The 13055-nt window shown below is 35.6% G+C and overlaps 1 protein-coding gene across 1 annotated transcript; it reads left to right on the top strand.

Annotated features, from left to right (window-relative positions):
- Nucleotides 1–270: 270 nt before the first annotated feature.
- NDUFA4 (NDUFA4 mitochondrial complex associated) lies at nucleotides 271–6523 on the top strand. Its single transcript, XM_007076665.3, has 4 exons — nucleotides 271–443; nucleotides 1543–1631; nucleotides 2514–2574; nucleotides 6307–6523. Exons 1-4 carry the CDS (start codon nucleotides 402–404, stop codon nucleotides 6361–6363), a joined length of 249 nt encoding a protein of 82 aa, XP_007076727.1. The 5' UTR covers nucleotides 271–401; the 3' UTR covers nucleotides 6364–6523.
- Nucleotides 6524–13055: the final 6532 nt, after the last annotated feature.

The raw sequence follows: 13055 nt of genomic DNA, 5'->3' as shown, positions 1-13055 counted from the left end.
ACTCGCGGACCCAAGAAGACCCCGCCCACCCCATGTCTCAACGAGTGTTTTCCCGAGAAAGTGCCTGTTTAGTCAATCAAAGTGTTCTAGTTTCGACGCAAAATTTTACCAGCTAGAAGCATATATACGACAGGAACGAGACTGTTGCGCTTGGGACTGGAACGCTAAGGGTCTTTCCAGGTCAGTGCGGATGCTTGAGGTGCTGGATAAAAGCAGGCACTGTTAAGGACAGCTGCATCCGGGCGCTCTTGCCGCAAGCTGTCCTCCGAGCCAGGGGTCCTTAGGTAGGAGGTTCTGGGTGACTTTGGACGTCCGTTCATGCTTGGTGTAGGGACTGCTTAGTGCCGGGCCTTGCAGTTTTGATCTTTTCTTGTCCCGGAGTCGAGGCCTCTGCTGCAGCCATGTTACGCCAGATCTTCGGTCAGGCCAAAAAGCATCCGAGCGTAAGTTCGTGACCCGTTTTGCAGTGTTTTTACTTGTCCATCCTGTGTCCAGCTGTGACTGCCTCAGTTACCTGGGGACTTCCTCATTCACAATCATTAACCGTTCTTCGGGGCTGGACCTTGGCTCACTTGTGATATTCTCCTAGTTGTCCCAAGCCCTTGAGTTCTGACCTTCCACGCCATGCATTGAGGGGTTTGGGCTGGCAGGCGGAAGGTGAGGGATACCTTGGAGGAAAATAAGCCAGTGAATGTTGGAACAGTCGGGTGGTTGCACCTTCTTGTAAGTTGGTCCTACCCCGGGGTAGTGGTGCGTCGTGTGGGTTAGAGATCAGCAGGTCAGGATTCCTGTTTGTTATGCTGTCTCTTAAAGACCCTTTACGGCACTGCACCACCAGGCCTTGTAGCAAATACAAATGTCTGTAGTCTTGGACTTCTCAGTTTGCTTGACGTCTTGAGATTTGGGGGGAGCTTGGTAGCGCAGAGGTGAATCAGAGTTGTTCTTTTTTGTGTAATTTTTCCGCAGCACATCAACGTGCTTTGGTCCTAAAACCCAGTTTCTCAGTCTTTATTTTAAACCCATTACCTAACTACAAATTAAGCATGGTGGTAATATGTCTTCAGAGATTTATGCCTGTAACCGATGTTTGTCATAGGTATGTTTATATTTGGTCTATTTATTTCACAGAACTTATGTTTTTCATAACCCCTATATCAAGGCAGGCCAAGAAGTTGTTTTACAAGCCTCGAGATAAAGGAAGCTGGGAAATTGAATGAGAACGTGTATAAATATTAAGAGAGGTGGAGAAGACTTGACATATGTTCCTGGAAATTTAAAAATTTGAATCTAATTTTTTTCCACATTAAACCAGAACCCTCTTCACGTCTTTTGGAAATTACCTTTCTTTCTTTTGAACACAGTTAAAAGAAATCGTACTTCAATTTAAGGTCTACCTTTATTAAGATTTTAAAACAAGGTAGAAAAATACCAGTTTGAGACCCGAGAATCATTGTGTAGGAATTAACTCTAGCCTTTCTTTTATCAGTATCTAGGTATTTGAAGCTGGCCATTAATTCTCGCCTATTTTGTGTTTGGTTCTAGTTGATCCCCCTCTTCATATTTATTGGAGCGGGAGGTACTGGAGCAGCACTATATGTCTTGCGCCTGGCATTGTTCAATCCAGATGTCAGGTAAGTGCTTAAAAACGTTTAGTGGAACTTTGATGGTTTATTAAGCTGGTTTGGGAGCCACAGTCTTTAGGGAGGCAAAATCAAGTAGTAGAAAGAGTCTGTTTTATAGGCTTCTATAGGAAGTTCAAATCCTGTTGTCATTTTCTTTTCCTGGGTCATAAAATTGTCTAAATGTCTTTGAATCTCATTTTTGCCATCCGTAATTATTTGGAGAATTCTTGTGAGAATTGAGATAACTATTTTTATAAAATACTTAATCAGAGTTGCTGATGCATGTAAATGTTTTTTGTCTGCTTTTCCTCAATAAGGAATGTTTCCTTTTGAAGTTAAAGAACCAACATGCAACAAAAAGATTGATGTATTGTTATTCTGTACTTTTCTATATATCACTTCTTTAGGGAAAGCCAAATGAATTTTCTTTATAGTTTTTAATGTTTTTATTTATTTTTGAGAGAGAATGAGCAGAAGAGGGAGCAGAGAGAGAGAGAGAGGCAGAATGAGAAGCAGGTTCCAGGCTCTGAGCTGTCAGCACAAAGCTGGATGCCGTGCTTGAACCTACAAACCACGAGATCATGACCTGAGCTGAAGTCAGCGCTTAACAGACTGAGCCACCTAGGCATCCCAAAAACCAAGTTTAAAGTTTCCTGTGACAGGGATAAGGACAAATACACTGCCCAGGAGGCTCTCTGTTCAACTCTTTTTTCTAATTAACTACATGGGATTGCTAAATAGAGTCTATCTCTGTTTCAACTCTACTGAAAACCACATCATACTCAATCTAATAGAAAATGAGATCTATTCAAAATATTAGCTCCTTAGGAAATAGAAAACTATTTTAAATAGTGTTTTATTACTATAGTAGTTAATAATTGTTTCTTTTAGTTGGGATAGGAAGAATAACCCAGAACCCTGGAACAAATTGGGTCCCAACGATCAATACAAGGTAAGCTATAAAATTGTTTCAGAATTGCTAGGAAGTATAGTTTAATACGTTTTCTCATGTAGTAGTGTTTTTCTTTTGAAATTGGATATACATGTAAAATTCCATTATAATGAACTTTGAGGAAGTGCTAGATTGTTTTGTGAAATTAAAATGGCATGTTTCCCTAGCAGATATTTTTTTCTAAGGATTTTTTTATTCACAGACCTTAGACTCTGGATGTGAAGTTAAGATAATGTTTTCATTCTACTGATTTTATGGGTAAAAGAGGTGATAGAGCTATCACATACCATTTTCTTAGATCTTGAATAGTCTAGTGCAGTGTTTTCAAACTTCAATGTACATGGGCCTCAACTGGAGAGGTGGTTAAAACACATACTCAGCTCCACGCCCAGAGATTCTTACTTAGTTGGTCTGTTGTGGACACTAAGAATTTGCATTTCTAACAAGGTTTCAGGTGATGCTGATGCTGCTGGTCCATGGACCACATTTTGAGTAGCACTATTCCAGTGGATGGTTTGGTTGGCTGTTTTTTCTTGTTGGTATGGTTGAAATATTTCAGGTGAGGGTAATTAGGAAAAAATGAAATTGGTTGAAACTTAAATTTTACCATGAATCTTCTAACTAAACTTTTAACGTCTTTCCGAAAAGTAATTTCTGGAACTACTCTTTCACAGAATGAGTTCATTGACTGAGACTTTATTTATTCCGTTGAGATATTGGCATATAAAATTATGTAAGCTTAAAGTATACAAGATGTTGGTTTGATAAATTTTATATTGCAATATGATTACTATAGTAGCATTAGCTACTACTTTTATCATGTCACGTAATTACTATTGTGTGTGTGTGTGTGTGTGTGTGTGTGTGTGTGTGTGTGTGTGTAGAACAATTCAGACCTAGTCTCTTAGCAGCTTTGAAGTTTATAATGCAATATTGTTGACTATAATTCCTGCGTTGTGTATTCGATCTCTAGGATTTATTTACTAGTTGCAAGTTTGTACTCTTAAACAACCTCTCCCAATTCCCCCATCCCTGGCTCCTGGTAACCACCATTCTACTACTTTTACATGTGTAGCTTTTTTAGATTCCACACGTAAATGATATATCATGCCTTATTTATCTTTCCCTGGTGACTTATCTTACTTAGTATAATGCTCTTAAGGTCCATCTGTGTTGCCACAAATCTGAGACCATTTATTCTCTAAATATAAGTAAGCTTCCTTATGTGTCAAAATTTTGCGTACAAAGACTAACTCTGGAAATGTTAAAACCAAGGGCAGCTTTATTAGCGTATAATTCAAATTCCATACAACTTAACTATTTAAAGTGTATAATTCACCACATGCACTTTCCTTGGTCCTTCTACCAAATTGTGTATTAGAGGCTCTGGGTAGGTGTAGTTCAAAAAGCTCTTCAAGTGATTATGATAATGAAGGCAAATTACCAGTGCCCTGGAACATGATAACACATGTCAGTATAAGGACATGTGAGTTGGAAATGGAATGTTGCTGCAACAAAAATCTAATTTGTTTGGCATGAATGGGCTGAGTAGCCATGACACTTATTTCAAGTCTGGAAAGATGAATCAGTATGTAATGACAAAATATTTGATAAAGTATAACCTGCTGTAACTTGGGAGGTAGACTGTGTCTAAAGAAGTTTGTTATAGAAAAAGATTTTGGAAAATAGGATGTTAGTAGACTGGTTGTATTTGCCAAGAGATGAACTTGTAGAAGAATTGGGCAATTTGCAAGCAGAAATAAAAGGGAACAAAGTCCGGAAAATAAGCCCAGAGTGAATGAAGCCTGCTAATGCTTCTAAACGCAAACAGTGAAGTAAACTAGATTATTTTCTTTATCATTCACTACTCACCTAAGAAAATTGGGGTTTGGGTTTTTTTGTGGGTTTTTTTTTTTTTTTTTTTTTTTGCCTATTAACATCAGGTTTAGCCTCATGACTGGAAAATCAGTGAGGGGACATGATATCTCCCATCTCTGAACCAGTGTGTGGTTCCCCCATTGTTCTTTGTCATCTGACCTGAGACCAAAATGGACATGTAAGAGTTATTCATTCAGCCCAGAATTGCAATGAAGAGAACATGAAGCAGTCAGCTTACAGATGGCATATAATGCGAGTGAAACGTAAACCTTTGTTGTTGTAAACCACTAAGTTTTGGGGGTTATTTGTTGCTCCTTTGCAAATCTAGCCAAATGTAGACAAACAAGAGGACTAAAATAGGATTTAATCATTAAAGACCCAGCAACACTTCTCACTTGATTAAATGCCCCAAGCCATGATCAGAATATGTTGTGCCTTCCCAGTTATTGTTCCAGAGACCTTCAAGGTAGCCACCATTAAATGGAGAAAAGGAATGGGGACATGGAAGCTGAAAACTAAAACAGTTTTGAAAATTAACTCGTTACTTCAACAGAGAATTTTGATGCTGACACATGGAAGCAAAAAGAAGCAAATACGTCAGAAGCCTGCTAGTTTTGAGAAAATTGGCAAAGATATTATGACCTTTCCACGTTGCATGAGTATAGGGGTTTGATCCTGCTTCTCATTCACTAGGGAGTCCTATAACTTGATCTTCAATTGCGTCTTTCGTAAAGTAAGAATGAGTAAGGCCGTGATAGTTAAAATAAACATAAAGCATTGTGCCCGGTGTCTGGCATCCATTAGAAGAACCCGATCAGTGTTTATTTTCTTTATGTATAGCTTGTAGTTCTTTTATAGTATTCTTTCTAATTTTGTCAACAATGTTAAGGATAGCACACAATTTGTTTCTTTTAAAAAAATCTCCTTTAGATTCAGTTGCTTCATAAGAATACTGTCAGAACAAAGATTATTGCCCTGGGTTATTTGCACTTAGCTGTCTATACAACTTTGTGTGTATATCAAGGATAAGCTTTACAACCTGAGAGTTTTTCTTTTTTAAAAAACTTAAGTAAAATAAGAATTTTTCAGTTAGAGATCAAGAAGTTAGGGTATGTCTGGAAAAATAAAGAAAAGGGTTTGAAGAAATAATAGATACAAATTTATGAGCTGTTTAAAAACCCTGAAGAAACTGTTGATGATTCTGCACTTTTAGTTCTTTTGGAGTTAAATAATGTGGTCTCCAAGTAATTATAACACAACCTCGTCAGTGTTCTCTAGCACAGGAATGAGTAAACCCAAGATTATAGCCTTATTTGAGCTTATGTTTATATCCTAATGTTTTCTCAGTAGACACTCTAGAGATATTTAAAATACAAATCATTTAAAAAAAAAAAGTTATTGGAGAGGCAGTTTTTTTCTAAAGCAATCATAGATTTTATTTCTAAAATTAATTTCAGTTGAATATAAGGAAATTTTTGGAAATTAGAGGCTTCCAAATATGTATTATTTAAGTACAATATGGTTTTGAAACAAAAATACAGGATTATTTAAGAACTTTCGTGCCACAAGTGGTCAGATGGTCAGATTTTGGTGCAATCTGGCTTAAGAAATTAAGGGAACATACTAACACTGTTCTTTTGAAGTAGATTGAATATTTTTACCTTACCAAAATCCTTAAAGGACTGGAATTTCAGTGTCTTTCTTTGGATGACTTTTATATTGTTAAATATCTGTAATAAAAATTCATGTCTGTAATTGTTGTTACTATAGAAAGCTGAATAAAAATAATTCTAAAACTTCTGTACCATCTGTGTATTTGATAGATTATCTAAAATATCTTTTTTCTTTTCCAAGTTCTACTCAGTGAATGTAGATTACAGCAAACTGAAGAAAGAAGGTCCAGACTTCTAAATGAAATGTTTCACTATAAAGCTGCTTAGAATGAAGGTCTTCCAGAAGCCATCCGCACAATTTTCCACTTATCCAGGAAATATTTCCCCTCCGAATGCACGAAGTCATGTTGATGTATTGTGTTGGGGTTTACACTGACTAATAAATATCTGAAACTTGATATGTGTCACTTTTTAATACTGAAAATCTGCTTTCAACTTTATAACTAGGGTATAGGAAATAAACTTAGAATTTAAGGAATTTCTTGAGTTTCCATCTGTTTATAATTTGAAAAGAAGACCTTAAACTGTTCAAACACTTTTTACTTTTTGTATAGGCCCTTGGTAACTTCACTAGAGTATATTTAACAACTGAAAGTGGATATTATGCAAAGGTAGATTGGGAAGAGTATTCAAGTGTCTTTGGCATTGGCAAAGTGGAAATATCTGGATTGATGTTACTGACAGATGTCTAAGTATGTGCAGTTGTTAATGATTTTTACCATGGCAGTCTTTATGGTGAAGATTTTCAAGTTTATCAGAAATTGTACTTGGGTCTGAGCTAGTGGCCATTTTGTTTTTGCTGTGCTAGCGTAATCACACAACAGACTGCCTTGTCAGTTCCTTATCTTCATGAGATCACCAAACAAAGTTGCATTTAAATACTGATGTCTTGTGTTAGCATTTATGTATATTTGATGAGTTGCAGTTTTCAGAATTTGCAAATGCTTCCAGTAGACCCTTGAAAAAAAAGGGAGCCAAACAAAATTATTGAATTTCACTTTGAAGTTTATTAACTCAGCCTGATCAGGTTTTACCCTTATCACTTCAGTAAAAATGCTTCTTTTAAGGTTATCCGATGACCTCCATGTTTCTAAATTCAAAAGTCAATTATTAGTAATCACTTTGACCTAACATTTAATAGCTGACATAACTCTTCCTTGAAACATTCTCATCCTGTAGTCTCTAGAACAATATACTTTGTTTTCCTCTATGTCATTGGCTTCTCTACTCGGTTTCTTAGTGGTACACTTTCATCTTTGTGACCTTTAATATGGGAATGCTCCAAAGGAAAAACACTTAGGACCTTTTCCCTATGTGTAATCTTCATCCAGTCTCATTTTCAAATACAATGCTGTGGATGTCCAAGGTAATTTTTCAGCCCAGATGTTTTTCCATGTGTATGTGTATGTTTGTGTATGTATATGTATGTATATGTATATGTATATACACATACACGTATTCTGTATGGATATACCTATATATTCACTCAACTTCTCCATGTGGATGTCTAATAGGCATTTTAAATTTAACATGTCAGTTCTGAATTTGTGAACCTCTCAGACTCCACATCTACAATCTTCAGCATAACTCTTTAATCATATCAGTTTATAGGAGCACCATTCTTATAGTTGAGGCCAGATCCTTGGAGTCTTAACTTTTTTGAATACCCTAATATATCATTAAGTCATGTTTGTTCTACCTTCAAAATATACCCAGAATTTCACTGTTTTCAATAATTCCTCCCCTATCACCCTGATCCTAAGCCGTTGTCAGCTAATTTCAATTACTAAAATAACATCTCAACTAGTTTCCCTCTCTAGTTCTCAACACAGCAGCCTAAGTGATCTTTAATATGTAAGTCAGAATATGACAATCCTTTGCTCAAAGCCCACCAACATTTTCCCATTTTATTCAAACGCTAGATATTTCAATCTGACTCCTCTTTCTGTTGTTCTCTACATTACTCACACACCTCCACCAAATGGATTTCTTTGATCTTCATATCATGCATATTGGCACAGGGATCTGACCTCCTCTGGTTTAGAGTTATCTTCCCCAAATATTGGCAAGGCTTGCTGTCTCACTTTTTCTAGTCTTTCTCTAGTGCTACAATGAAGCCTTCTCTGTCCAAAATTTGCACCCTGCTTCCACCCTCATCACTTTGTATCTCTTCCTATATTTATGACCATCTAAATATGTAATTGGCTTACTTATTTTGTTTGAAATCTCTCCCCTCACTAAAATTTAAGCTCCATCAGGACAAGTGTTTTTGTCCATTTTGTTATAGCCATAACACCTTATGGTGGCACTTAGCACATAGTTGGTGTTCAATAAATACTTGGTAAATGGATACATAAAGGGTCAGTTGATTAAGCATCCAGAACAGAGTGTCTAGTCTTAAGTGGACACAAGTGACTCAATGGAGGCAGAGAATCAGAATTCTCTGATGGCAAAACACCTTTTAACAAAAGCGCTCTGAACTGTGCTCCCTCATCACCCCCAGTTTATAATTTTTTTTTTCCCCAGTTGATAATTTTTAATAGGTTTTAAAAATTTCCAACTGGAGCATTATGCTTGTACTAAAACAGCATCTCCTATTCTGGAATCTGAAGGTTATTTTCTTTCACAACACTGCAATCAAGATATCAAGATGAAGAAAGGAAAAGAAGTACAGGCACAAATAAAACCAAATAGATCCTTTTTTTATTAAAAAAAAAAAAAAAGTCCTTGAGTCCCCGATACCATAGTCATCATTACCAAAACTATCCATTTTTTCTTTCTAATTATAAAGGCACAGTTAAAATAATTCACAGAAAATATATATCTAAGGCTTTTTTTTTCATGGTGTAGAGAATACGTTAGATGCTATTTGTAACTGCTTTCTCAAAAATGCTCAAGTGTGGCATTCAGAATCCCATTTTGACAAATAACAGTTACTGTTCAGTAAAACAAACCATATACACTAATTTGAAGTTTAAATTTCAAATCAAATAATGGAAAACATTTATTATATATAAATTATATGTACATTTACTACACTTCAACATTTCCCATTGTAAGTTTGTCCCTTTCCTCTGGGGTGGTTGGTAGAATTCATTTTTGGAGGGAATCTCTACTTCCCTTGGTTATGCAAAAGGTAATGAAAAAAACAAGAGAGGGTTATAAGAGGGCATTTTATAACAGAACGAAACTAATAACAGTCATAGACATTTTTCAGCTAGGCACCACACTAAGCTCCTTACATGTATTCATTTATTACTAGTTACAACATTGTATGGCAGACTTATTACTCCTCTCCCACCTTTTTTTTTTTTTTTTTGACAAATTAGGAAACGAAAGCATAAAAATATGCCCAAGGTCAAACATGATTAGGAAGTGATGGAGCCAGGATTTGAATCCACAGAATTTGATTTCAGAATTCATTCTCAGAACCCTCTAGAACTGTGTCATAGGGTTGTCTTCAGATTTAAATAAGATATTATATGGAAGAGGCATAGTATATTTCCTAGCAGAATAAACATTACTTATTAGCTATTGTAATTATAACCCTGGAGTTTATTTCTTCCTTTCCTTCGATCAGAAACTTTAATGCGAAACTTCTTAAAAGCCATGTTATATAAAACTTAAAGAAAAATACTATTTAGTAAAAGCTTATCCAGTTACTACCAATCTGATCAGATGATCCTGTATTGTAAATATCTTTGATTTCAACATCTGAACAAGGTGGACTACCTTTTGTACCAGAGCTTTAAGACTTAAGAAATGGTGTGATTTATGTCTTTCACTAAGTTTGCTAAAGCAGTGCCTACCCACATAGCGTGCCATGATAATGTTCCGCCCTCTCTGCTTTGCATTATGACTCAGTGAATTAAAATCTTGATATGCAGGTCATCTCTTCTAGGTTGAAAATGATACTGAGTTACTTCATGCCCGATACTGAAAGGATTCTTTGATGATATATGAATGGCAAATAGCATCTGGAAAAAATCCTTAAGCCTTGCTGGTGTGTGTGTGTGTGTGTGTGTGTGTGTGTGTGTGTGTGTGTGTGTGTTTAAATCTTAAAAGGCAACAGCTTATGTACTTTATAATATTGTTTTCCTGTTTGTTCCTAACCAGAAAGGAGCTAATGCTGCATAAGATTTTTAGACTCCATATTAATTCATACTAAGTGAAGATACTTTGCAAACTTAATTTGTTTTAAACTGTTCAAAGAGTAATTTATCCTTCCCATTTATCTAGTGTATTTAAACTTCTTAAGTTACAAAGCAACTTTGTTAGATTTCTGTAAATTGCTTTAATCCTGTAATTCTTATAAGGATTTTGTCTGATGTTCCCTCATGATTACTTGTAGCAATGGTGTGCTGGTAAGTGCCTAACAATCAGCTCTCTGGGACAAAGAATCCTGATTTTTAGCAATTTTTGCTGGTTCCTGTTACTGGCAGATTAATGCCTTTCCCCTCAAAGTAATCCACGTCCTAATGCCTGGAACCTAAGGATGTGTTAAATTACATGGCAAAGGAAAAGTAAGTTTGCAAATGAAATTGATATTGCTAATCAACTGACTTTAAAATAGGGATGTTTATCTTGGATTATCCAGGACTCTGTATAATCAGAAGAGTCCTTAAAAGTAGAAGAGGGAGGCTGAAGAAGAAAGTCACAGGGAAGTGTGACTACAAAATAACAATCAAAGAAATGCAATGTTCCTGGCTTTACAAATGGAAAAAGGGGCCATAAGCCCAGGAATGTAGGAGGCCGCTAGAATCTGAAAAATCTGAGGATACGGATTTTCTTAGAGCATCCAGAAAGAAATTCAGCCCAATGAGACCTATGACAGACTTCTAACCTACATAACTAAAATATTAAATTTGTGTTGTTTTAAACCATTGAATCCATGGTAATTTGTTGTAACCATAATAGAAAAATAATACACCCACCATGGCAGGGTTCAAGGTACCATGTTGGTGTTACTGATCACAGGTTGGGAAAAGATGAGAACATTCAGCTCTTAGGAACCAATGTGAACTAGTTCCCACACACCACTGAATGGATTCAAATAGAAGTTTTGTTCATTTTCTTCTTATATTTTATGGTAGAATAATAAACTAGAAAAAAGTGACTAATAGAAATACTATCATTAAGCCATTTCCTAGTACTTACTTTTTCTCTGGCTTTTTGGCAGCTGGAAGGTAGCTGCAATGTAGGAAGTGAGCAATTGGGGAGGGGAAAGGATATGGGACAGGATCATCATACCGAATAACTCCTGAGATGGCCTTTTCATGTGGACTATGGTACAAATGACATCCCATGGAGTTGAGCAAAATTAAGTCTCTAAAATTGTTTTAGATTTTTACACAAATATGAAAACTGCTATTCTTTGATCAAGTGGTTTTTTTTTTTTTAATTTTTGAGGAGATACTAAGGTTTTTTTATTTTTTTAATTAAAAATTTTGAATCATGTAGGAAAAAGAGTATGGGATTTGGAGTAATATATAACTTGAGTTTAGTTCCTGTCTAGCCAAAAGACCAAAAAGAAATGCAAGAGAGCAAAACACCGTAACAGAAATGAAGAATGCCTTTGATGGTCTCTATATAGACTGGATATGGTTGAGAAAAAAAATCTCTGAGCAAAGGAATATATCAATAGAATCCTTAAAAACTGAAAAACAAGACTGGAAAAAATTAACAACATCCAAGGACTGTGGGACGACTATCAAAGGTGTAACATACATATAATGGAAACATAAGAAGGAGAAGAAGGAAAGGGACAAAGGAATATCTTAAACAATAATGATTGACAGTTTGCTAAAATTAAGGTCAGAAAGCAGACCACAGATCCAAGAAACTTGAGAACACCAAGCAGATAAATTCCAAAACAGAACAAAATAACAAAAAAAAACCTTATTATTTTCAAACTATAGAAAATCATATTTAAAGAAAAAAATCCTGAAAGAGAAACAAATAAATATATTAAAAAAGGAGAGTAGAGGGATTCACATAGAATGCTCAGTGAAAACCACAAAAGGCAAAAAAAGAGTAAGAGACAAAAATGGGAACAAAGAACAAAGGCAGCAAACAGAGAACAGTGGCAAATATGTAATACATTATTCCAATTATATCAATAATCACCTTGAATGACAATGATCTGTATGTACAAATTAAAGAGATTGTTGGAGTGGATCAAAAAACAAGATCTGGCTATATGTTGTCTATAGAAGGACATATAGATTAAAAGTAAATGGATGGATAAAAGCACACCATGCTAACACTAATCAAAAGAGAACAGGAGTAGCTATAATAACTTCAGAAAGAGTAGATATCAAAGCAAAGAAGGTTATCAGGGATAAAGAGGAGTGTTACATAATGATAAAGGGGTCAAATCTACAAGAAGACATAATAATCCTTCATGTGTATGCACCTAACAATAGAGTGTCAAACTATATGAGGCAAAAAGTGATAGAACTTCAAGGAGATATAGATGAATCATCGTAGTTGGAGACTTCAACACCCCTCTGTCAGATATGGACAGGTCCAGCAAGCAGAAAATCAGTAAGGATATAGTTGAACTCAATAACAGTATCAATCAATGGAATATAATTGACATCTGCATAATACTTCATCCAGCAACAGCAGAATACACATATTTTTCAAGCTTACACAGAACATGCAACAAGACAGACCACATTTTATAACATAAAACACACCTTAACAAATTTAAAAGAATAGAAATCGTGCACTGTCTGCACCAAGACCACAATGAAACTAGAAATTAGTAACAGAAAATTAGAAAATACCCAAATAAATGGAGACTAAACAATACACTTTTTCTTCTATTTTTTAAAGTTTATTTACTTATTTTGAGAGAGAAAGAACATAAGTGAGGGAGGGAGAGAATCCCAAGCAAGCCCCACACTGCCAGCCCAGAGTCCAACA

This window comes from Panthera tigris, chromosome A2, assembly GCF_018350195.1.
Source record: "Panthera tigris isolate Pti1 chromosome A2, P.tigris_Pti1_mat1.1, whole genome shotgun sequence".
NCBI lineage: Eukaryota > Metazoa > Chordata > Mammalia > Carnivora > Felidae > Panthera > Panthera tigris.
The sequence above is the reverse complement of the archived record's forward strand: the minus strand, read 5'-3'. Positions and strand labels throughout refer to the sequence as shown.